The sequence below is a fragment of the Papio anubis genome, chromosome 1 (assembly GCF_008728515.1).
Source record: "Papio anubis isolate 15944 chromosome 1, Panubis1.0, whole genome shotgun sequence".
Lineage (NCBI taxonomy): Eukaryota > Metazoa > Chordata > Mammalia > Primates > Cercopithecidae > Papio > Papio anubis.
Genome location: NC_044976.1, coordinates 9,258,616 through 9,282,483, shown reverse-complemented (window position 1 = coordinate 9,282,483; position 23,868 = coordinate 9,258,616). Strand labels below are relative to the sequence as shown.

Here is a 23,868-nt window from a genome sequence, read left to right as displayed (position 1 = left end):
ACTTTCTTAGCACTCCAGGGAAATCATCATGAAGTCAAACCGTGGCAGGGAAACAGTTACATTGGCCCCAGGCCACACAACCCTATCAGTATGCTGGCAGGGTTTATTTTTTCTGAGTAAATAAGATAAAAGTGAAAAGCCTAGTTTAAGGAGCAGGCTTAGATTGTTCAAAATGCCACGCTGAATCCCTGGGCCTGACTTAAAGCAAGTAGAGACAGGTGTGGGAAAGGAAATCAATCAGACCAAGCTGAGCCATTCATTAAAGCGTAATTCTCTAGAAAGTTTATTATGAAGTATTTGACATACAAAAAGGCATAACGAATGTCACGCACAGCTTGCCAGGAGCAGGAAAAAAAAAAAAAAGACGAAAGAAAAAGCACGTTACAGTGAACATCCACGTACCCACTGCCCAACTGGAGAAAGAGAACACGCCCAGTGTATTACAGCCTCTGGTGCGCCCTCCCTGCCTTCCTCCTCCGAGTGAAGCATGATCCTAAATGTGGTGTTTCTTGTTATTCTAGTCTTTGTTTTTAAAGAAAAATCTTTCTGCCAATGGGGATAATGGCTCCATGCGGCCGAGGCGAGACTAAGAATCTGGAGAAAGAGCATCAGTCTGATGTGGCTTTTATTGAGTAAAGGGAAAAGGGAATTCAGCCGCATGATAGAGGTTCCAGTTGATCCGAGTGCACAAACATCCTTCCCGACTGCGTGATGGGAACCGCACCAGCACATGGGGCAGGCGGAAGCCACTGCCACAAGGAGATGGTTCCCACTCTCACGCACATGAGCAGCTCCTGCTCAGTCCCAAGAGGCAAGGGCAGAGGGCACGGTGGCTCTCACAGAGCTACTTTACAAATAAACTGTGTGTCTTCCTCAGGAGTCTCTAACAACACTTTAAAAAAAGATCTGAACAGAAAATAGGGCAAAGGGCTAGGTGGCAGTGCCATGAGGCACATGGAATGTCCTGGTCTCTGGAATCGTGGAGGGTGACAGGAGCAGCACGATCAGGCATTGTATGACGAGGATGACACACTGCCACCGTGGCCTGTCCAGTTGGTGTGGATAAACTGCCCTGGTTTGGCCAACAGTTCATAGGTGTGAGCCCCGAAGTAATCCCGCTGAGCCTAGGAAACAAGAGTAGGTTGGTCAGGACAGTCCATGGCACACGTCCCCCAGCGGCCAGCCAGGTTAACCCCTGCTCCACAGGCTTACCTGGATGAGGTTGGCTGGAAGCATCTCATGTCTGTACCCATCGTAGAAGGAGAGGGCAGTAGTAAAACAGGGCATGGGAATGCCAGCCTGGACCCCAGTGCTGACTGCTCGCCGCCAGGAGTCCTGAGCACAAAATGCATGGCCAGAGGTTAGTGATCTGCCCCTGGTGATGCTGACAGATTTTTATTCACATCAATGTGGATAAATGAAAAACTGATGGTGAGGCTGGGCACAGTGGTGCACGCCTGTAATCCCAGCACTTTGGGAGGCTGAGGCGGGCGGATCACGAGGTCAGGAGTTCAACATGAGCCTGACCAACATGGTGAAACTCCATCTCTAGCAAAAATACAAAAAAAAAAAAAAAAATTAGCCGGGCATGGTGGCATGCCTGTAATCCCAGCTACTTAGGAGGCTGAGGCAGGAGAATCACTTGAACCCAGGAGGTGGAGATTGCAGGGCCACTGCACTCCAGCCTGGGAGACAGAGCAAGACTCGGTCTCAAAAAACAAACAAACAAAAAAACACAACTGATGGCCCCAGGGAGGTAGAGTAACCATGGCGCCAGCTCTAGGCTACGTACCTGGCAGTTTTCAACAGCTGACTTAAAGAAGTCGTCCAGTAGGAGGTTCTGAAGTTCCGGGTTTCGATCAAATGCATCCTTTATCTTTCCTAGGAATACACTGAAATAATCGAGGAGGGAAAAAAAGCAATGAATCTTTTTTTTTTTTTTTGACGGAGTCCCGCTCTGTCACCAGGCTGGAATGCAGTGGCATGATCTCAGCTCACTGCAACCTCTGCCTCCCAGGTTCAAGCGATTCTCCTGCTTCAGCCTCCCAAGTAGCTGGGATTACAGGTACGCACCACTACGCCCAGCTAATTTTTGTACTTTTAGTAAAGACGGGGTTTCACCGTGTTAGACAGGATAGTCTCGATCTCCTGACCTTGTGATCGGCCTGCCTCAGCCTCCCAAAATGCTGGGATTACAGGCGTGAGCCACCGCACCAGGCCGAAAGCAATGAATCTTAACTCTAACAGGGAAGTAAGTTGGAAGCCGATGTATACCCTAGTGAAGTACAAAGTTACATTTCTTATCTCTTCGAGCTAGCTGTTAACCCTTTTCCTGTTTAGATAAAAAGTGCAGCTCCCGCCGGGCGCGGTGGCTCAAGCCTGTAATCCCAGCACTTTGGGAGGCCGAGACGGGCGGATCACGAGGTCAGGAGATCGAGACCATCCTGGCTAACACGGTGAAACCCCGTCTCTACTAAAAAATACAAAAAACTAGCCGGGCGAAGTGGCGGGCGCCTGTGGTCCCAGCTACTCGGGAGGCTGAGGCAGGAGAATGGCGTGAACCCGGGAGGCGGAGCTTGCAGTGAGCTGAGATCCGGCCACCGCACTCCAGCCTGGGCGACAGAGCCAGACTCAGTCTCAAAAAAAAAAAAAAAAAAAAAAAAAAAAAAAAAAAAGGTGCCGCCCCCTGCCAGCGCTCATTTAATTTTACTTAAACACGCTTTTTGAGGCTGAAGCAAATCTGACGGATTTTCAATGTGAAAATAAAATATAAAAACTATTCTTGGAGTTATTTCTAAAGAGAACTAATATTAGAATCATCTGAATCACCAGAATCATCTATTTCAGAAAAATCAGATTCATCAAATGAATCTTCAGCCAGCATGAGAATGATGTAATGTCATGTGTAGGAATGCTACGTTTTCTATGATTTGACATTTCCAATGAAAATACACAGCAAAAGTCCCAAGAGGCAAGGCCAGAGGGCATGACAGTTCTCACAGAACTACTTAAAAAAAAGGTGTAGTGTGGACAATCTAGGTAGAGCAACTGAGGTATAGTGAAGAAGGGAGCCACAAAATCTAAACCTATCTTGCTGCCTGTGCCCAGTGACGGGGCTAATTGCCCACCCCTGGAAACTGATCAAGCTGAGTGTCCTAAGATCGCACTTCTGCACAGCAGCATGAATCCTTCCCGTCGGACCCTGGGCTGCCTCTCACTTACCTTCTGATGATGCAGCCCCCTCTCCACATTAGGGCAATGCCACCATAATTGAGGGTCCAGCCAAACTCGGTAGCTGCCTGCCTTAGCAGCATAAAGCCTTGAGCATAAGAGATGATCTTGGAAGCGTAGAGGGCCTGAAGAGTGACACAGAGACCTGTTAGGATTGCCATTAGGAGAGTGACCGCCTCGTGTCTATCAGTCTTATTCTCATCAGCAGTGGAGATCCCAGAAGGGACAAGATTCTAGGAAAAAGCTGTAAGTCAAGATCCAAGTGAGGCCGGGCGCGGTGGCTCAAGCCTGTAATCCCAGCACTTTGGGAGGCCGAGGCGGGTGGATCACGAGGTCAGGAGATCGAGACCATCCTGGCTAACATGGTGAAACCCCGTCTCTACTAAAAATACAAAAAACTAGCCGGGCGTGGTGGCGGGCGCCTGTAGTCCCAGCTACTCGGAGGCTGAGGCGGGAGAATGGCGTGAACCCGGGAGGCGGAGCTTGCAGTGAGCCGAGATCGCGCCACTGCACTCCAGCCTGGGCGACAGAGCCAGACTCCGTCTCAAAAAAAAAAAAAAGATCCAAGTGAAGGTTGAACTTCATTCCACCTGGCATCCCGTGGCCTCGCGTGTTCTCCCACAACAATCCCCACCCCCACTGCCTTCCACGGGACCAACAAAGACCACTGCCAGGGACTGTGTCCCACCTTCCGAATGTCCTCCAGGAATGATTTCTTATCACCATCAAACTGGAACTTCTGGGGACCCTTCAGCTTTTTGCTAGCTTGAATTCTCTCATCCTTCAGAGATGATAAGCACCGAGCAAAGACAGCTTCTCCTACAAGGGGGGATCGGGAAGAGGAAACAGATTACTGTCAGGCCTCTGAGCCCAAGCTAAGCCATCATATCCCTGTGACCTGCACGAATACATCCAGATGGCCTGAAGTAAGTGAAGAATCACAAAAGAAGTGAAAATGGCCGGTTCCTGCCTTCACTGATGACATTCCACCATTGTGATTTGTTCCTGCCCCACCGTAACTGAGCGATTAACCTTGTGAAATTCCTTCTCCTGGCTCAGAAGCTCCCCCACTGAGCACCTTGTGACCCGTGCCCCTGCCCGTAAGAGAAAAACCCCCTCTGACTGTAATTCTCCACTACCCACCCAAACCCTATAAAATGGCCCCACTGCTCTCCCTTCGCTGACTCTTTTCAGACTCAGCCCACCTGCATCCTGGTGATTAAAAAGCTTTATTGCTCACACAAAGCCTGTTTGGTGGTCTTTTCACACGGGCGTGCGTGAAAATTACCAAAGTTCACATAGCAACCAGATGAAAGATGGAGCAGGAAAGTCTGTTTATACAAAGCGCTGAAAGTTTCAACCTTAGGCCACGAAAGTTGACATGGATCAGAAGGAACTTTTATCAGAAGCTCTAAACAGTTAATTTGATAACCAAAACTCCAAGACAATCTTTCAATATAAATATGAGTATCCAACCACAAAGATGAACGTGACATTCAAAAGGGAGTTTTGAGGGAAAATGAAGAGATAAAAACCATTGTTATGGCTGTGCGTGGTGGCTCACACCTGTCATCCCAGCACGTTGGGAGGCTGAGGTGGGAGGATCACTTGAGCCCAGGAGTTCAAGCCTACAGTGAGCCATGATCCCACCACTGCTCTCCAGCCTGGGCAAGAGTGAGACGCTGTCTCTAAAACCAGGAAAATAAAATAAAAACCACTGTTATGTAGAATACTCAGTGTTGGTCCATGAGTAAAATTTCAAATTCAATTTAGAGGACTTTAATTTTTTTTTTTTTTTTTTGAAGATTTTACATTGAGAAGTCACATTTACAGACAGCTCTCAAAAAAATGTTAGGTTTTTTATATTTTACGGTTTTCAGTATAGCTGTAGTCATTAAAGTTTCACCACTTTACTTCATTTGAATTAAAAAGTCAATGTAGTACTTTAACATTAAGACATTTAGTATTTTCAGAAAGTATGCCTTATAAAAACTACTTGCCCAACTGACAATTTATTGTTAGAATCTATGACTCTTCAGCCACTTTTCCCCCACAGGCAAAATGAAGTAAAATCTCGGGGAGCTAACAGAGGACTGTATTTCTCAGGAAAGAGGAGCAGCTATGGCTTGAGATTGCTAACCCTACTCAAAACACACGAAAGCAGCTACCTCTCTCCTGGCCCAAATGCACACACAGGATGACTTAGCATTTCTAGAAGGAAGCTTTGTAAGATGACTGGTGCAACGGGTGATGAGGCAAACCCTTCCTGTTACAGGGGGAAGAGGGCAGCTGGAAGACTTCCCTGTTAGTTCACAAATGATGGCTCTCAACCAGGGGGTGGGCCCAGCCACCCTGGGCGAAGGGGTATATGGATCCACAGGAGGAGAGTAGGAGCTCCTGGACCTCTCTTGTGGTGTCAGGAGAGCCACAGCCCAGCGAGGGTGTCCTCTGCTCCCAGACTTGGCTGGGCCGAGCCTGGCCAGTCCCACCTCTGGCCACTGGTCAGCCCTGCCGGAAGTGAGATGCAGGGATCTACACAGACCGCCTGTGTAGACGCTGCTGCCCAGTGTTGAAAGTCTTATCTGGGCTGCCCCCCAGCCATCCCCACATACCCCTCCCCTTCCGGCCCCCGGCCCTCATCCACATATACTTGAGTCCATGCTCCTAGCTATTGGCCCCTCCCTCCTCACCTATGTTATGGCTCAGATCTGCTAAAAGCAGCCAACTTCCTCCTACACGGCACCAAACTGTAGAAACCACCGACTTCCCTCCTTACTCTGCCTTACACCACAGTTCATCAATAAGGCGAGGCACAATAAACAGGGAGGTCAAAAGGTGAGAAGAGTCTAGGGAGAGAAAGGCAACCTATATCTAGAGGAGCAAACAGGAAAAATTCTGTTTTATTATTTTTGAGGTGGAGTCTCACTCTGTCACCCAGGCTGGAGTGCAGTGGTGCCATCTCGGCTCGTTGCAAATTCCGCCTCCCGGGTTCAAGTGATTCTCCTGCCTCAGCCTCCTGACTGGCTGGGATTACAGGCGCGCAACACCACGCCCACCTAATTTTTGTATTTTTAGTAGAGATGGGGTTTCACCATGTTGGTCAGGCTGGTCTCAAACTCCTGACCTCGTGATCCGCCCACCTCAGCCTCCCAAAGTGCTGGGATTACAGGCGTGAGCCACAGTGCCTGGCCCAATTCTGTTTAATATAGTGAGAACATTCTTCCAGAAGCAAAGATCAGCCTTTCATTAACCACGAGAGGCATCTTTCATTCTCCCTTTTCATTCCTGCCAGAAGTCTATGTATTTTACTCTTAAAGAACCAACTTTGCCGGGCACGGTGAATCATGCCTGCAATCCCAGCACTTTGGGAAGCCAAGGCGGGCAGATCCCCTGAGGTTAGGAGTTCGAGACCAGCCTGACCAATATGGTGAAACCCCGTCTCCACTAATAATATACAAAAATTAGCCAGGCATGGTAGCGCATGCCTGTAATCCCAGCTACTCGGGAGGCTGAGGCAGGAGAATCACTTGAACCTGAGAGGCGGAGGTTGCAGTGAGCCAAGATCATGCCACTGAACTCCAGCCTGGGCGACAGAGCAAGACTCTGTCTCAAGAAACAAACATATACACACAAAAAAACCAAACCCCCCCACCCACTGCCAAGATTTTGATATTGTTAATCCCCTCTTGTTTTCTGTTTATTTCTTTTATTATTTCCTTATCTGAGTTTGATGCTTAGCTCATTAATGTAAGATAAAAACAAGTGGGCAGGATACAGACCAACTTCAGAATAGTGGCTTTCTTCTAAAAGAGGAAGGGGAAGGAACTTAGCAAAACAACAAGGACTCAAATGGATAGGTAATTTTTATTTTTTTAGTATCTAGGGGGAAAAAAGGAAAATTTTAATAATTTCTGAGTACATAAGCCTATGTTATTCATGAACTTTTTTTGGCGGGGGGATGGAGTGTCATTCTGATGCCCAGGCTGGAGTGCAGTGGCACGATCTCTGCTCACTGCAACCTCTGCCTCCTGGGTTCAAGGGATTCTCATGCCTCAACCTCCTGAGTAGCTGGGATTATAGGCACCTGCCACCATGCCCAGCTAATTTTTCTTTTTTTCTGAGATGGAGTCTCACTCTGTCGCCTAGGCTGGAGTGCAGTGGTGCCATCTCGGCTCACTGCAACCTCTGCCTCCTGGGTTCAAGTGATTCTCCTGCCTCAGCCTCCCGAGTAGCTGGGACTACAGGTGCCTGCCACCACACCCAGCTAATTTTTTGTACTTTTAGTAGAGACGGGGTTTCATCGTGTTAGCCAGGATGGTCTCGATCTCCTGACCTTGTGATCCACCCGCCTCGGTCTCCCAAAGTGCTGGGATTACAGGCGTGAACCACTGTGCCTGGCCCTGTTATTGATGAACTTTTCTATGAAAAATTTCACTGAAGTTACCTGCCTCATAAATAAGATCTTAGATCACTGACTACAATTACATCACTAATGCTAAAATATTCCAAAGATAAAACTGGATAGGAAGGACAGTCACTTCTGAATTTACCTCACCGTTTGTATGAATAAGATAAAAACTACAAAGAAGAGAATCAAAAGCAGTGTCAGCCTCTCTCACACTGTCAGCTTCTTCAACACAAGAAAGAGCAAAAGGCACTCTGAAAGTTGAAGAGGGCTGAAGAGATTCTCTAAAGACCAGTCTGTATCAGTCCTCCAGATATCAAGATCAGAACAGTGGACGAAAGGGCCCAAGTGAAAAGCATAACATTACCAATGAGGGTGACAGGTACGCCGTACTCCAGGGCGGAGATGGCGGTCCACTTCCCCGTGCCCTTCTGCCCCGCGCTGTCCCTGATCTTTGGCAGCAGGTGTTTGCCATCGGTGTCTTGGAACTTGAGTATATTGGCTGTGATTTCAATCAGGAATGAGTCTAGCTCTGTCTTATTCCAATCCTGAAAGGCCTATGTGCAGAACACAGGAGAGAACCATGTTAGAGGAATGAGGGCTGTGCAAGGAAGCCCCTTGTCCAATGTCCATGCTGACCAGTGCTCACGGTTGCCAGCAGGCTCTGCTCACGTCTGCCTGGGGACTTCTGCTCCTGCTGGTTGAGTTTTATGCTAACCCAGAGTCAGTTGTGTTTGTTCTGAACCTGGTTATGCTGAATTTCTGGCCACCAGAAGTGTTGTCTCCTCAGAGCCAAGAGCTCCTCACTTCACTTATGTCTCTGTGCGGTCGCCTCCCCAGAAGCCTTTTGCAATCACCCGATCTCGTCCCAGTTTACTCTTCACTCTCACAGTCATCGCTAACTAGTTTGATATTGTTTGTTTATTTCTGTCTTCCCAGCTCCAGGAGGGCAGGCACTTTGCTTTCTTCACTAGTATATCCCCAGCATTTAGAATCATGCCTGGCATATAGTAAAGCACTCGTGTGTTTGCTAAGCGAACACATTAAATATTATATACACCAATTAAAAATGAACACAAAAAGAAAAGCGTTTTTTCTGTGAAAGAAAACTAAGGTAATGTTTTAGAACAATTAACAGCAAGCCAGTGGAACAAACAATAGTCAAAATAAGTGAGGATGACACGAATAAAAAACTCGGAGGAAATCAACAAAAAACCTGGAAAGCTTCTATCCTGTATGCCTTGCTAGTGTCTGTAAATCATTTCCCATTGGAAATAACTGAAACTAGAAATTCTAGATGGTAAGACATGACTAGAAAGCGCATCAGCAAACCATACTTAACGAGAAGGCCTTGGCCCTACAAAAAATGATGGGTGAATGAAGGTCCTTTCCTGTGTTTTCAGTTAAAATCTATGTTTACCTCATGATAAAGATACATTCATCTAAAGTATTTAGGGAAAACAAAAGTATGGATACCTGCAGTTTACTTTGAATGTATCCAAAAACTGAGATGAAATTGGTGGGAGGTGGACAGACACTGATAAGGCTCGTACAGGAAGCTGTGGGTGGGAGAAAGGAGGCGGTGTGTGTCCAGGTGTTCACTGTAAAACTCTCAACTTCTGTGCTGCATGTTTGGATGTTTTCATAATAAAATGTTGGGGGAAATGCTTTGGTGCCCCTACGTGGACTGACTTTTTGGATTAACTATCAAAATGCCAATCCCAACTGGATGAGAAAAGAAAGCTGCTGCTGCACCTGCCATGTGGGACAACTGTGGAGTAAATGAGACAGGTATGTGGAGTGACACAGTGCCTGACACCAGGTCAGTTACGCTAAACGGTGGCGATGATAACCACCCAGACTCTGTGGGGACTTTCTGCTTAGTGACTAAGTTGCATAGCGTATAGCCCTATTACTAACAGTTTCCCTTAAATTAGGCTGAGTCCATGCAGGCCACCAGAATGGCCAAGGGGATAGGAATGAAGAAAAGATTCAGTGTCCATGGCAAAGTGAGCACTCCCTGCAGAATGGACACAGAGGCAGTGCCGGGGCCTCACCTGGGCCATCTCGTCCTGCGCCATGCCCAGCACGTCTTTCATCAGGTGGTATGCCTCACAGATCAGCTGCATGTCTCCATACTCTATCCCGTTGTGCACCATCTTTACGAAGTGGCCTGCTCCCTCATCTCCCACCTGTCAGGACAAGCACCAAGAGGCCTTCAGAGAGACAGGTGACACACCAGAGAAGTCCACATCAGCTTTGACGCCAACGTCCCTGGCAAGGCTACCTCTCCACACAAAAAATAACAAGTATAAAATGAATACAGTATTTTTGATACAAGAATCATATAGCAATTCAATACGAGCTTCAATCCAGAACAGTATTATTTAACACTAATTCTAGACTCATTCTTCTCAAGGTTCCTCAAAGTCCCTGAATTCACTCTCAATACCTATAGCTCTCTAGCCTGTATTTTGTAGTCTTTCTCATCATTCAAAGCAACTCCCTGCCTTCCCAGCCCCTACCCATAAGAAAAAAAGTCTTTTTTTCCCCAAAGTTACCACTTTTCTAGCAACTATAGATTAAAATATATTGGCTAATTAAATCACTTTTGTTTTTTCAAAATATAAATGTAGTTGCTTCTAATGGCTACTGAAAAGTAAAATGACCCTAGATCCAAGGTTTCAACCTTGTAAGCCCAGAAAGGAGTCCTTCCAAGGCCCCATCATTGACCAGATCTTTACTGATAAGCTGGCAAGATATATAAGATCAGAATACCAGCTTATGAATGTAGGATGAAAACCTAACTATGGATCTTCGTGGTTACAAATGTTAGTCTGGTCAACAGAGTCTATCCCTACAGACAAGCAACTGGGAAGCCAGATTATCTGAAAATGATTTAGTTATCAAGGAACTGGAACAAAGGGAGTGATGAGAGCCAAACAGTTCATGGCATCAGGCTCTCAGTCATCTACACCCAGCTCCATGACAGGGAGCCACCTGCCCAGGAGGCCAGGTGTTTGGATGACGTGGCAGTCTCTCTCCTGGCTGTCAGCACCTGGACCAATACAACTGACGCTTACATCAAGACTCTACTGTCCATGTTCCTTTTTTTATTGAGACGGAGTCTCGCTGTGTCGCCCAGGCTGGACTGTGGAATGTGGCAGTGTGATCTTGGCTCACCACAACCTCTGCCTCCTGGGTTCACGCAATTCTAACGCCTCAGCCTCCCGATGAGCTGGGATTACAGGAGCACACCACCACACTCGGCTAATTTTTGTATTTTTGTAGAGATAGGGTTTCACCATGTTGGCCAGGCTGGTCTCAAACTGCTGACCTCAGGTGATCCACCCACCTCAGCCTCTCACAGTGCTGGGATTCCAGGCATGAGCCACCACGCCTGGCCTTGTCCATGTTTCTATTGCTGCCCCCGCTGACTTCTGATTTTGACACTCTGGTCATGCAGTAACATGGCTACTAATATCTTACTTTACCTTACCCTTCCTGCCACTTCAGCCATGAACTAAGGAGCACCTGCTTGATCAACACACGTAGAAGCAAGGACGGTGCTTCTCTTCATGACTTTGTCCTAAGTGTGTGTATATAAAAAGAAATTGCAGGCTGCATGTGATGGCTCACACCTATAATCCCAACACTTTGGGAGGCCGAGGTAGCCAATTACTTGAAGCCAGGAGTTCAAGACCAGCCTGGGCAACATGGTGAAACCCCATCTCTACCAAAAATACAAAAATTAGCCAGGCATGGTGGCACATGCCTGTCATCCCAGCTATACTGGAGGCTGAGGCATAAGAATCACTTGAACCTGGTAGGCGGAAGTTGCAGTGAGCTGAGATTACGCCACTGCACTCCAGCCTGGATGACAGAGCAAGACTCTGTTTCAAAAAAAAAAAAAAAAAGAAGAAGAAGTTGCTACCACTTGCTTTTACTGCAGTGATCTTTTTGTTTTTGTTTAAGAGACAGGGTCTCACTCTGTTACTGAGGCTGGAGTGCAGTGATATGATCACTGCTCACTGCAGCCTTGACTCCTGGTCTCAAGGGAGCCTCCCAAAATGCTGGATTGCAAGCATGAGCCACTGCGCCCGGCCTTTTACCGCGGTCATCTACTATCAGGGAACAGAAGTCCCTTTCCAATCCTTCATACTAATGAGAAGATTACTCAGCCCTTTAAGTCAGTCCCAGCACCAGCCTCTTTCTACCCTAAGCAGATTCTGACTGAGCTCAATGGCCAACCACTGGTGAAAAGGTAAGGACAGGTGAGCTGCTGTAGCCAAAGCCAAGCACTGGCAGGCCCAGGAGGGAGGCTTCCTGGATTCCTTAGAGGCCTGGACTCTGGAGTCCTTGTTTCAACCTCACCGTTCATCTGATATAAAATAAAATTGAAAATTAGCATTAAAATTGCTAATATAAAATTAAAGGGAATCAGGAGCTAAAGAGAGCTTGGAGATCATGCAGTCCAACCCCGTATCTTACAGATAAGGAAACTGAGGTCCATGAAGGGATATGGCTTGCCTGATGTCACAGTTAACAGAAAGCCAGAATTGCCACTCAGGACTCCTGAGCCTATTTTTTTCCTTCCACAGCATGGGCTGAACTACAAATGAGATAAAGTTTACTTTAACAGCAACATGAGGCCGGGCATGGTGGCTCATGCCTGTAACCTCAGCACTTTGGGAGGCCAAGGCAGGCAGATGACTTGCGAGTCCAGGAGTTCGAGACCAGCCTGGGCGACATGGTGAAACCCCATCTCTACAAAAAATACAAAAATTGGAAAGGCGTGGTGGCAGGCACCTGCAGTCCCAGCTACTCAGGAGGTTGAGGTAGGAGGATCACTTGAGCCTGGGAGGCAGAGGTTGCAGTGAGCCGAGATGGTGCCACTGCACTATGAACTAGGCTAGGCCTCCTTCGCATTCAGTGAAGGTGCAAGTCCACAAGTGACTTTGTTCAAGCACAGAATGCCTGAATCCCACAGTATGGGAAGGGGAATTTTCCACATTCATGGCCAGGACATTTGACATGGCAACAGTACATTCAGTCCTCTTCCTTTCACCCATGCAAGCAAACGCCACTTTTGATTCTGACATTCTTTCCTTTGGCCGTGAAATAATATGGCTCAAAAAAAAAATTTACTTCACTTCATCCTATTCCTTTTTAAGGGATCCATCTTTTAGATGAATTACAGAAGGCTGCTTTTAGTATCAACCTCAAGGCTATGAACAGTCAGTTAAGATACAAAAATGTGAACAGCAGGCATGCATTCTAGGCGTTGGCTATGCTAGCAATCAAAGATTGAGACGTTTATGTCACCAAGCTAACCACTGGGAGACCATGATGGCCTTTCTCTGCGCACTTTATTACTTAGACACGCTCCTGTTGCAAACTGGCTTTAAAGAGTAGCCCAGAACTTGCCCAGTCACAGCAGGGTTCTCCAGTTCCTACTTTTGCAGCAATGCCTTGGAAGATGGTCTTGATGTGGGGCCTGTGGAAAGAAACAGTGTGGTTCAGCTAATGAGAAGAGACAGGCTGAGAGCCCAATTATATACCCATAGACACCAACCCCCATCTTTTCCGTTTTTGTTTTTTTTTTTGAGACAGAGTCTCATTTTGTTATCCAGGCTGGAGTGCAGTGGTGTGATCTCAGCTTGCTGCAGCCTCCTCAACCTCCCAGGTTCAAGTGATCTTCCTGCTTCAGCCCTCTAAGTAGCTGAGACTACAGGTGTGTGACACCACACCTAGCTAATTTTTTTGGATTTTGTAGAGATGGGGTTTTGCCATGTTGCCCAGATTGGTCTCAAACTCCTAAGCTCAAGTGATCCACCCACCATGGATACCCAAAGTGCTAGGATTACAGGCATAAGCCACCACCGCAACAGGCCCATCTTTTTGTTTCTAATGGGAGGTGGAAGTGCCTACAAAAAGATAATGAATGGGCTGGGCGCAGTGGCTCATGCCTGTAATCCCAGCACTTTGGGAGGCCGAGGCAGGCGGATCACAAGGTCAGGGGATCAAGACCATCCTGGCTAACATGGTGAAACCCCATCTCTAACAAAAACACAAAAAATTAGCTGGGTGTTGTGACAGGTGCCTGTAGTCCCAGCTAGTCAGCAGGAGAATGGAGTGAACCTGGGATGCGGAGCTTGCAGTGAGTCGAGATGGCACCACTGCACTCCAGCCTGGGTGACAGATCGAGACTCCGTCTCAAAAAAAAAAAAAAAAAAGATAATGAATGTGCTAAGTTCTCAAGCTAAACTTCAGACCCTTGACTGAAACTAGCGCCCTTCTCCAGATCCTGGCGGACTCTCAGAGCAGAGACTGGACTATCAGACTGAGACTACAGACAGAAAGGCTGAGCAGAAGCATCACCAAAGCACCAGAAGAAATGTCTTCTTAGAGACAGGGTCTCACTCTGTTGCCCAGGCTGGACTGCAGTGGCGCAATCACGGCTCCCTGCAGCCTCAAACTCCTGGACTTAGATGATCCTCCTGCCTCAGCCTCCCAAGTAGGTGGGGCTACAGGTGTGTGCCATCACAGCCAGCTAATTAAAAACATTTTTTTGTAGGGACAGGATCTTGCTATGTTGCCCAGGTTGGTGTTGAGCTCCTGGCCTCAAGCAATCCTCACACTTCAGCTTCCCAAAGTGCTGGGACCATGGGCATGAGCAACCATGCCTAGCAAATTTTTTGTTGTTGTTGCAGAGACAGGGTCTCCCTATGTTGATGTGGCTGGTCTTGTACTCCTGGGCTCCAGCACTCCTCCCACTTCAGCCTCGAGTCACTGAGATGACAGGCATGAGCCATCACACCCGGCTCAGAAACTTCTATTACAGCAGCAGCAGATGGTATGATTGCAAACAGCAAGCAATACCAAAGTTCCTTTAGAGATCCTCTTTTAATTTTTTCCCTTTTCTTGATTTCTCCTTATAATGGCTTTTAGCAAGTAAAGAGACCCTCTTTTACTTGTCTGGATGTGTGCTGCCAGGCACAGAATGGTTCTCGACATCTGGATTAAGAACCAGGCAGCGTTTTTGAGAGCTACATTACCATTCAGAGAAAGGCCGCTGTTCACTCCTTCCACAGCTCAGCACAGGGATGTATTACTCCTGAGGCTTTCTCTCGCTGTTCTGCTCCCTATTGGCCTGTCAGGGCTTCCTCACAAAAAGTTCTTGGTGCAGACATGAAATCTTTTTTTTTTTTTTGAGACGGAGTCTCGCTCTGCCGCCCAGGATGGAGTGCAGTGGCCGGATCTCAGCTCACTGCAAGCTCCGCCTCCCGGGTTTACACCATTCTCCTGCCTCAGCCTCCCGAGTAGCTGGGACTACAGGCGCCCACCACCTCGCCTGGCTAGTTTTTTGTATTTTTAGTAGACACGGGGTTTCACTGTGTTAGCCAAGATGGTCTCGATCTCCTGACCTCGTGATCCGCCCGTCTCGGCCTCCCAAAGTGCTGGGATTACAGGCTTGAGCCACCGCGCCCGGCCAGACATGAAATCTTACAGGGTTGCAAAGTTAACATTTAGGATTAGGGATGAAGACAGCTACACTGGAAACTGCAGAACTTTACTGAACTTTTACAGTGTCCTTCAGGTAAAGGTGCCATTTGTACTTCTGCCAGCACAGTATGAGGAAAGAGAACTGATGGAAACAACTGGAGCACTCCGTATGTCAAATACTTTTATGTGCATTGTCTGCTGGTTGCCCTTCTAACTGTTCACTGTGCAGGTGCTTTGAGGTATTTTCTTTTTTTTTGTTTTTTTTTTTGAGACGGAGTCTCGCTCTGTCGCCCAGGCTGGAGTGCAGTGGCGTGATCTCGGCTCACTGCAAGCTCCACCTCCCGGGCTCACGCCATTCTCCTGCCTCAGCCTCCTGAGTAGCTGGGACTACAGGCGCCCGCCACCACGCCCGGCTAATTTTTTGTATTTTTAGTAGAGACAGGGTTTCACCGTGGTCTCGATCTCCTGACCTTGTGATCCGCCTGCCTCGGCCTCCCAAAGTGCTGGGATTACAGGCGTGAGCCACCGCGCCCGGCCGCTTTGAGGTATTTTCAAACCTTTTTTTTTTTTCTTAAGAAACAGGGTCTCACTATGTCGTCCAGGCTGGCCTTGAACACCTGGTCTCAAGCAGTTCTGTCACCTCAGTCTCCTGAATAGCCGGCACTACAGGTGCAAGCCACTGCACACACAGCTGTTTAAACTTTTGAGAAGCAGGAAGGTCTCTCTACTTCTGTGTTTCATTAATAACACACTGAAGAGAATCCCCAGACTCATGCACCACAAAGGTAATTTAGAGAATCACTTTTTCTTTTTTACTGAGACCGAGTCTCACTCTGTCACCCATGATGGAGTGCAGTAGTGTTATCTCAGCTCACTGCAACCTCTGCCTCCAAGGTTCAAGTGATTCTCATGCCTCACCCTCCTGGGTAGCTGGGATTACAGGGGCCCCCCATCATGCCCGGCTAATTTTTGTATTATTAGTAGAGATGGGGTTTCACCATGTTGGCCAGGATGGTCTTGAACTCCTGACCTCAAGTGATCCTCCTGTCTCAGCTTCCCAAAGTGCTGGGATTACAGGCATGAGCCACCGTGCCCAGGCTTAAAGAATCATATTGCAGGCGTGGTGGCTCACGCCTGTAATCCAAGCACTTTGGGAGGCCGAGGCGGGCAGATCACAAGGTCAGGAGATCAAGACCATCCTGGCTAACATGGCGAAACCCCGTCACTACCGAAAATACAAAAAATTAGCTGGGCATGGTGGTGGGCCCCTGTAGTCCCAGCTACTCAGAAGGCTGAGGCAGCAGAATGGCGTGAACCCGGGAGGCGGAGCTTGCAGTGAGCCGAGATGGCGCCACTGCACTCCAGCCTGGGCAACAGAGCGAGACTCCAAAAAAAAAAAAAAAAAAATTTTTTTTTTGGTTTTTTTTTGTAGAAACAAGATCTCGCTATGTTGTCCAGGCTAGTCTTCAACTCCTGGGCTCAAATGATCCTCCCACCTCAGCTTCCCAAAGTGCTGGGATTATAGGCATTGGCCACTATGCCCAGCCTATTACCCATGATTATTACATAAAGTTACTTTTGGGCTACATATCAGCAAAAAGAGGCAGACCTTATTCCTACATCTGGACATTGCACAGAACAGTATCTAAACTGCTTCCTTAAAGCCTATTTAGAGGCCGAGCATGGTGACTCACACCTGTAATCCCTGTACTTTGGGAGGCCAAGGCAGGCAGATCGCCTAAGGTCAGGAGTTCAAGACCACCCAGGGTAACATGGTGAAACCCTGTCTCTACTAAAAGGCAAAAAATTAACCGGGCATGGTGGCATGTGCCTGTAGTCCCAGCTACTTGGGAGGCTGAGGAATAAGAATTGCTTGAGCCCAGGAGACGGCGGTTGCAGTGAGCTAAGATCTCACCACTGCACTCCTGCCTGGGCAAGAAAAAAAAAGCCTATTTAGAACTTTAGGTATCAGTCTTGATAGAAATAACAGAAGAAAAAAGGCAAAAGAGGATTGTGCACATATATTATATCAAAGAGATAAAAGAAATTGCCAGCATCTCCTAGGTCTCACCCTCAGGGCACCACAGAGATCAGGGTGGCAGAACTGCTCCTGGCTTATTTGTTCTCAAAGTGTAGCTCCCTTGTACAGAGATGGATACAGTGCTGATGGCACTCACCACGCTTCTTTATTCCCTCCTGGCATGAGCGATGGGCCATACCGGGCCCCTTCCTCTCCACCACTGACTCCGCTCCCCACAAATAAAATTCCCTTGGCCTTGAGGTCTCGGCACCGTCTCTGAAGGACAGAAAAATAATTTCATTATGCTTCCATGTTTCATTATGCTCCCAAAAAATGTTTCCCTTATAACTGAGAGGAAGTATAAGATAGGTATGGAGAGCCTACATTTGACAGGAAATGACCCAAGAATCTAGGAATAACTGATGACTCAGAAAAGTTAATCCCCTATGTGTAGAAGTTAAAACAAAACAATACAACTACGGACATTCAAGATACATACCTTTTCCCCAAAGTGAAATAATTAAGCCAAACACACATTGGCATTTTACTGGAAAAGACCTTGAATAAGACTCAATTAAGAGTAGGTTTAATACAACTTAATGCCACTCAGTACTTCAGAGCACACAGGACTTCCCTCAGCGTTTGATACCATTAGAGGAGTGGTTCTAAACCAGTTAGAGACTGACATATCATGGATTACTTGGAAGAGGAAGGGGAGGAGTTAAAACATAATTCTCGGCCCGCTGTATCTGAGTATTCATCCTCTGAGATGTATGTGTGACTGAGAATCTCACCCACCAAGTATGTCTTTTTTTTTTTTTTTCAGATGGAGTCTCACTCTGTTGCCCAGGCTGGAGTGCAGTGGCACAAACTCGGCTCACTGCACCTTCTGCCTCCCGAGTTCAACCAATTTTCCTGCCTCAGCCTTCCTAGTAGCGTGCCACCATGCCAGGCTAATTTTTTGTATTTTTAGTAGAGACGGGTTTTCACCGTGTTAGCCAGGATGGTCTCGATCTCTTGACCTCGTGGTCCACCCACCTCGGCCTCCCAAAGGACTGGGATTACAGGCGTGAGCCACCGTGCCCAGCCCCCAAGTGTGTCTTAACAGAAAAAAAGGCTGAGAACTATTATATCAGTAGCAATCTCACAAAAATCAGTACCACAGGGCAGTTCACCCTACTGTCACATATGCAATGCTGACACTTTTTTTTGAATGTTCTCAGAACCTGGAAGAATCTGGACTGAAGAACACTTACTGTGGTGTCCCTATATTCAGAATTTCCTCCATCAATGATGATGTCACCAGTGTCCAACAATGGTACCTGTAACCAGACACCAGCATTAAGACGGACCAGAAATGAAACATACGTTGGCAAATTAAAACAAGAATTTATTCCAAATAAATATAGTCTAAAAAGAGTCTCATTCTGTTGCCCAGCTTGAAATGCAGAAGTGCAAACATGGCTCAATGAAACCCTGAACTCCTGCAGTGGTGTGAACATGACTCATTGCAACTTTGAACTCCTTGAACCACAATGCCCAGTTAGTTTAAAAATTTTTTTTGTAGAGATGGAGTCTCACCACATTGCCCAGGCTGGTCTCGTTGCCCAGGCTGGTCTCAAACTCCTGGGCTCAAAATCAAAAGATCCTCCTGGCTTGGCAGGGGGCCAATGGACCCAGCCTATTTAATCTTCAATAATCCTCTCTGTGGCTAGAGTTGGACTCTATTTAAAAGTTTAGGGCTGACGGGGCTCAGTGGCTCACACCTGTAATCCCAACACTTTGGGAGGTTGAGGCACGCCAATCGCTTGAGCCCAGGAGTTTGAGACCAGCCTGGACAGCATAGCAAGACCCCGTTTCTATTTTTAAGTAAGTAAATAGATTAAACACTGACTGTAACGTCTGTGTCTAGAAGAGAGTGGGGATTCAGTAAATACATATCAAATGTTTTAGTGTATGAATGAATGATTTTATGACCACAGTTCAGAGATCAGGAAGAGACAGAGCCTTGAACATGAATATCTACCTACAGCACACCAACCAGGCTGGGCTTTATTATTTATTACTCAATCTTCCCCCTACAAGGCTCCAGTTAACATTACTTACTATTTTCCTATACTGAAGAATAACCTACCATTTTTCAGTTTTCTCTGTCTAAAACTGAGCACAGGCAGCTTGCCACACAAAAAATTTACTATGTCCTTTTTTTAAACTCAGTGTTCTTCCTTTCTAGGTCATTTGTTTGAAAAACAGTGGCACACTGGTTACAAATCCTTCCTCCTGTGGAAACAACCTCACCGTTGATGCCACTCCTCTAGAAAAGGAGTCACTCCTCTAGAAAAGGAATGCTCAGCCTCCCCTGAGGTACCACTGCACTGCTTACAACAAAACATTTCTTCTAAATGGGTAGTGCCTGGGTTTTTTCAGAGCTGTTACTACAGAATTATTTTGGGGTATCTAAATACATTATTTTCACTGGTTCCCCTACATTTTTTTTTCCAAAAAAGATACACCTGCTAAAGCCAACAAATTGTTTGGTACAAAAATAAGCATCCAGTTCCCTAGGATTCCCTAAGAAGATCTTGATTTTATTTTCATTTTTTTTGAGACAGAGTCTCACTCTGTTGCCCAGACTGGAGTGGCACGATCTCAGGTCACTGTAACCTCTGCCTCCCAGGTTCAAGTGATTCTCATTCTTCAGCCTTCCGAGTAACTGGGATTACAGGTGTGCACCACAACACCCAGCTAATTTTTATATTTTTAGTAGAGATGGGGTTTCACCATGCTGGCCAGGCTGGTCTTGAACCTGGGATCATAAGCTTCCACCACCATACCCAGCTAATTTTTTTAATTTTATGTAAAGACAGGGTTTCGCCATGTTGCCCAGGCTGGTCTCGAACTCCTGGGCTCAAGTGATCCATCTGAACCAGCCTCCCAAAGTGCTGGGATTACAGGCCTGAGCCACTGTGCCCTGCCTTAATGAATTTTTCTTGAAATGTCTGTTAGTATTCTCAGAATTACTACCACCAAAGCACAAAGTTACTTCATAAGTGCCGATCAAGTTAACCAACACTGCGACAGTTAAGCAATCATTTGGTCAGAATTTAGCAGAAATTGGAAAAACACAATCTCTGGAGTTAAAAGGAGAAAGGAAGAAACCAGAACCAGCTGTTATCGTGGTAGCAGCTGAGAGCAGAGCTGGCCTCACCAATTTTTCGATGAAATCATCCACAGCTTGCCCAGCCTTCACCAGGAGGATGATCCGCCGGGGCTTCTTCAGCTTGGAGACCATCTCTTTCAGGGACTGAGCACCCACCACTTTGGTTCCCTTTGCCTCATTGGCCAAGAAATCATCAACTTTGGAGACAGTCCTATTAAAAGCACAGACCTAGAAGGACAAAAGGCCTGAGTAGGAGATCCAGGACACATAAGACCTTCAGACTGTGGCCCAAGTAACAATGACCTTTCCATTCAGCCCAAGTTCTGGGGAGGTCAGACCTGCCTTTGCCTTTTCCTCCCCAAGCTGTGGGAGGCTCACTGTAAAGTTATGTCACCTCAGTAGAATGAAACTGGCAGAGAACCGAGGCGAAGACCAACTACCCCCGACGTATCAGGTAGAATCCACAACCAACCTGTTAGGACTCAAAATCAAATCCAGGAACCGGCTGGTTCAAGAGGCTCTGTCTGTTGCTACTGATCATCCTGGCGTCTAAGCCACTTTAGCATTTAGAAGAAACATTTTCACTCTCCCCAGATCTCATCAGGCAATCAAGTTAGAGCTCTACGCAGCCAGCAGGGGTTCTCCTCCCGCACCCTTCGTCTCTACTAGACACTAATCCGTTCATTCGGGCTGTGAAACTCACGGACCCACAGGCACACTCCGCCGGACTAAGGTCGGGATCGGCCCGCCCAAGCCTACAGGGTGCTTCTCCTTTCCATACAAAAAGACATGAGCAGCAACAGAGCGCATTCGCAAAGCACGGCCAGGAGACCCGTGAGCTCCCAGACCCATCGCCGGCCTCTTAGCCCGGGAACAAAAGAGAAGACAATGCGCCCGCGCGGCTTACCACAAAGCCATGGTCATTCATGTTCAGAATTAAGTTCTGGCCCATGACGGCCAATCCGATCAGCGCGATGTCAGCTCTGGAGAGGCATAAACAGAACAAAGCAAAGAGTCAGCGCTGCTCGACGCGCTGAAATCCAGGGGCCCGGTTCTCCCCCGTTTGGCCGTGAGTGGGAGTTTGCACTTTCCTCCGCGCCTCCGGGGGCCCCCGAAGCCGGGCGCGCAAGCTGCAGAGCCTCTGCCGGGCAGGCGGCCCCCAGCCCCGCCCTCGCGCCCGGCTCCGGCTGGCACGCGTTCCGCAGGTGTCCCTGCAGACTCGGCGAGGCCTGGCCGCGCCTCCTCCCTGGCCGTCGAAAGGACCAGCCCCGCCCCGAGCCTGCACGGCCAAGAGAGCAGGGGGCCGGGCCCGCAGGGAAGGAGCTCCCGGCCCGAGACGCCGCAGGACGAGGGTCCCAGAACCCCAAATGAGCTCAGGCGACCTCCAGGATGGGAGGCGTCGGAGAGAACGAGGGAGATCCCGACCCCCAAAAAGTTCCCCGCCCGCTGAGGCCGAGCCCGGCTGCGCCTGGCGAGTCACTCACTGGGCCATGGCGGCGGACAGAGCAGAACCGAAGAGCGGGGAAGCGCGGAGGGCGAGTGAGTGAGAGACCCGCTGCGGCTCCCTCCAGAGGCTGCGGCCCTCACGCCCGGCTTTTCGGCGCCGGCCAATCGAATAGAAGGGGTGGAGCTGTGAGCCACGCCATTGGCTCTCTCCAACGCCTGTTAGACCATCCGAGGCAAACGTGCCCGCCCACTCCCAGGGGCCGGATCAGTAGAGTGCCGAGCACCTAGATTGACGTGGCCCCGGCGAGGGTCAGGGCTCCCCGCCCACGCGCAGAGCTTTCCGCTCCTCCCACCTGCACCTCGGTCCTGCAAGCTGTCCGTCTGGCGCAGCCGTAGCTATAGCAACTCACGCAGGACTGCGCTTTACAGTTTACCAGGCACTCGGACGCTTTTGGCGCCAGCGTCCGTCGCTCCTTCCTCAGGTCACTGCGGTGCACTGTGCGGGTCCGCATCGTGGCCCTCTGCTCTGGGGCAGGGGCCTGGCGTGCTGGTTCTGTCCTGTACGCACTCGGAATGGGGCCAGGAAAGGCTGAGCCTCAGGGCGATCCTGATGTGGGGCCGTGTGACCGCTCACTGCGGGTGAAGAGACCCAGGCGCAGACAGCGCAGGCGTGGTATGTATTGGTGGGAGTATGATGGGGCCAGGACTTGAGTCTTTTACCCAGGCCCGGAGATAATGGCACTGAACCCCTTCGCATTTTGCAGAGGCTATGTGACCCGCGAGATGGACCGGGTTAAATGCAGAGGCAGATATGAAAATCCAGCCATCTTAAGCCAGACATTAAAGATATTTGCAAAGTGGCCAAGCAGCGCTATTCATCTTACTGAGTCCCTTCTTGCTAGGAGGAAATTGTTATTCAAAAGTTTGAGTTTTAGATTTTTTTTTTTTTTTTTTTTTACGGGGGATCGCAGCATTGCCCCCTGTGCGGGGGTGCGGTGTGTTGTCAGCTCACTACAACCTCCGCCTCCCGGGTTCAAGCAATTTTCCTGCCTCAGCCTCCCAAGTAGCTGGGATTACAGGCGCCTTCCACCACGCCGAGCTAATTTTTGTATTTTTAGTAGAGACGGGGTTTCACCATCTTGGCCAGGCTAGTCTGAAACTCCTGACCTCGTGATCCGCCCGTCTCGGCCTCCCAGAGTGCTGAGATTACAGGCATGAGCCACCATGCCCGGCTTTTTTTGTTGTTGCTGAGATGGAGTCTCGCTCTGTCTCCAGGCTGGAGGGCAGTGGCGTGATCTCGGCTCACTGCAACCTCCACCTCCCAGGTTCAAGCGAGTCTCCTGCTTCAGCCTCCCTAGTAGCTGGGACTACAGGCACATGTTACCATACCCAGCTAATTTTTTTATTTTTCGTAGAGACAGGGTTTCACCACGTTGGCCAGGCTGGTCTCGAACTCCTGACCTCAAGTGATCCACCTGCCTCAGTCTCCCAAACTGCTGGGATTAGAGGTGTGAGCCACTGTGCCCAGTAAGTTTTTAATTTTTTTAAAGACAGGGTCTTTGCTCTGTTGCCCAGGGTGGAGTGCAGTGGCATGATCATAGCTTACTGCAACCTTGAACTCCTGAGGTCGAGCAGTCTTCTAGCCTCAACTTCCTGAGTAGTTAGGACTACAGGCACGCAACACCACGCCTGGCTAAGACATCCTACTTTAAAATATGTCAGACTTCACAGCACAGTTCTTTTTTAAAAATACAGATTTAATGAGATAATTTACATGTCATACAATTCAAATGTTGTAAGAATACATTTGGATGATCTTTATACTGTTGTGTGGCCATCACCATAATCCACTTTTAGAAACTCCCATCACCCCAAAATGTTCCCTTGGGCCTATTTGTAGTCAGTCTTTGCTCTCACCCCCAACCAACCTCTGATCTACTTTGCATGGTTTTGCCTTTTCCCGAAATTTCATAGAAATGGAATAGCATGTAATTTTTTGGTCTGGCTTCTTTCACTTAGCGTGACGTTTCTGAGGCTCATCGGTGCTGTTGTAGGTGTGAGTGGTTGGTTCCTTTTCATTGCTGAGTGGTATTCCATAAT

The 23,868-nt window shown here is 48.2% G+C and overlaps 1 protein-coding gene across 1 annotated transcript; it reads right to left on the bottom strand.

The window, feature by feature from the left end:
- Positions 1-259: 259 nt before the first annotated feature.
- Positions 260-22,631, bottom strand: PGD (phosphogluconate dehydrogenase). Its single transcript, XM_031669407.1, has 13 exons — positions 21,807-22,631; positions 21,230-21,305; positions 20,371-20,550; positions 18,419-18,484; positions 17,320-17,438; positions 13,064-13,133; positions 9,694-9,828; positions 8,004-8,193; positions 3,920-4,050; positions 3,223-3,356; positions 1,793-1,892; positions 1,213-1,335; positions 260-1,124 (listed from the first exon to the last, which is right to left on the bottom strand). Exons 1-13 carry the CDS (start codon positions 21,812-21,814, stop codon positions 1,005-1,007), a joined length of 1,452 nt encoding a protein of 483 aa, XP_031525267.1. The 5' UTR covers positions 21,815-22,631; the 3' UTR covers positions 260-1,004.
- Between the last annotated feature and the right edge of the window lie 1,237 nt (positions 22,632-23,868).

What these genes read in the sequence shown, in the direction of transcription:
- PGD (XM_031669407.1), bottom strand. An exon ending in CTGAATATAGGGACACCACA is followed by an intron (nt 17,439 to 18,418) that starts GTAAGTGTTCTT and finishes TCTGTCCTTCAG; the next exon opens with AGACGGTGCCGAGACCTCAA. An exon ending in TCCTGGAGGACATTCGGAAG is followed by an intron (nt 3,357 to 3,919) that starts GTGGGACACAGT and finishes GTCACTCTTCAG; the next exon opens with GCCCTCTACGCTTCCAAGAT.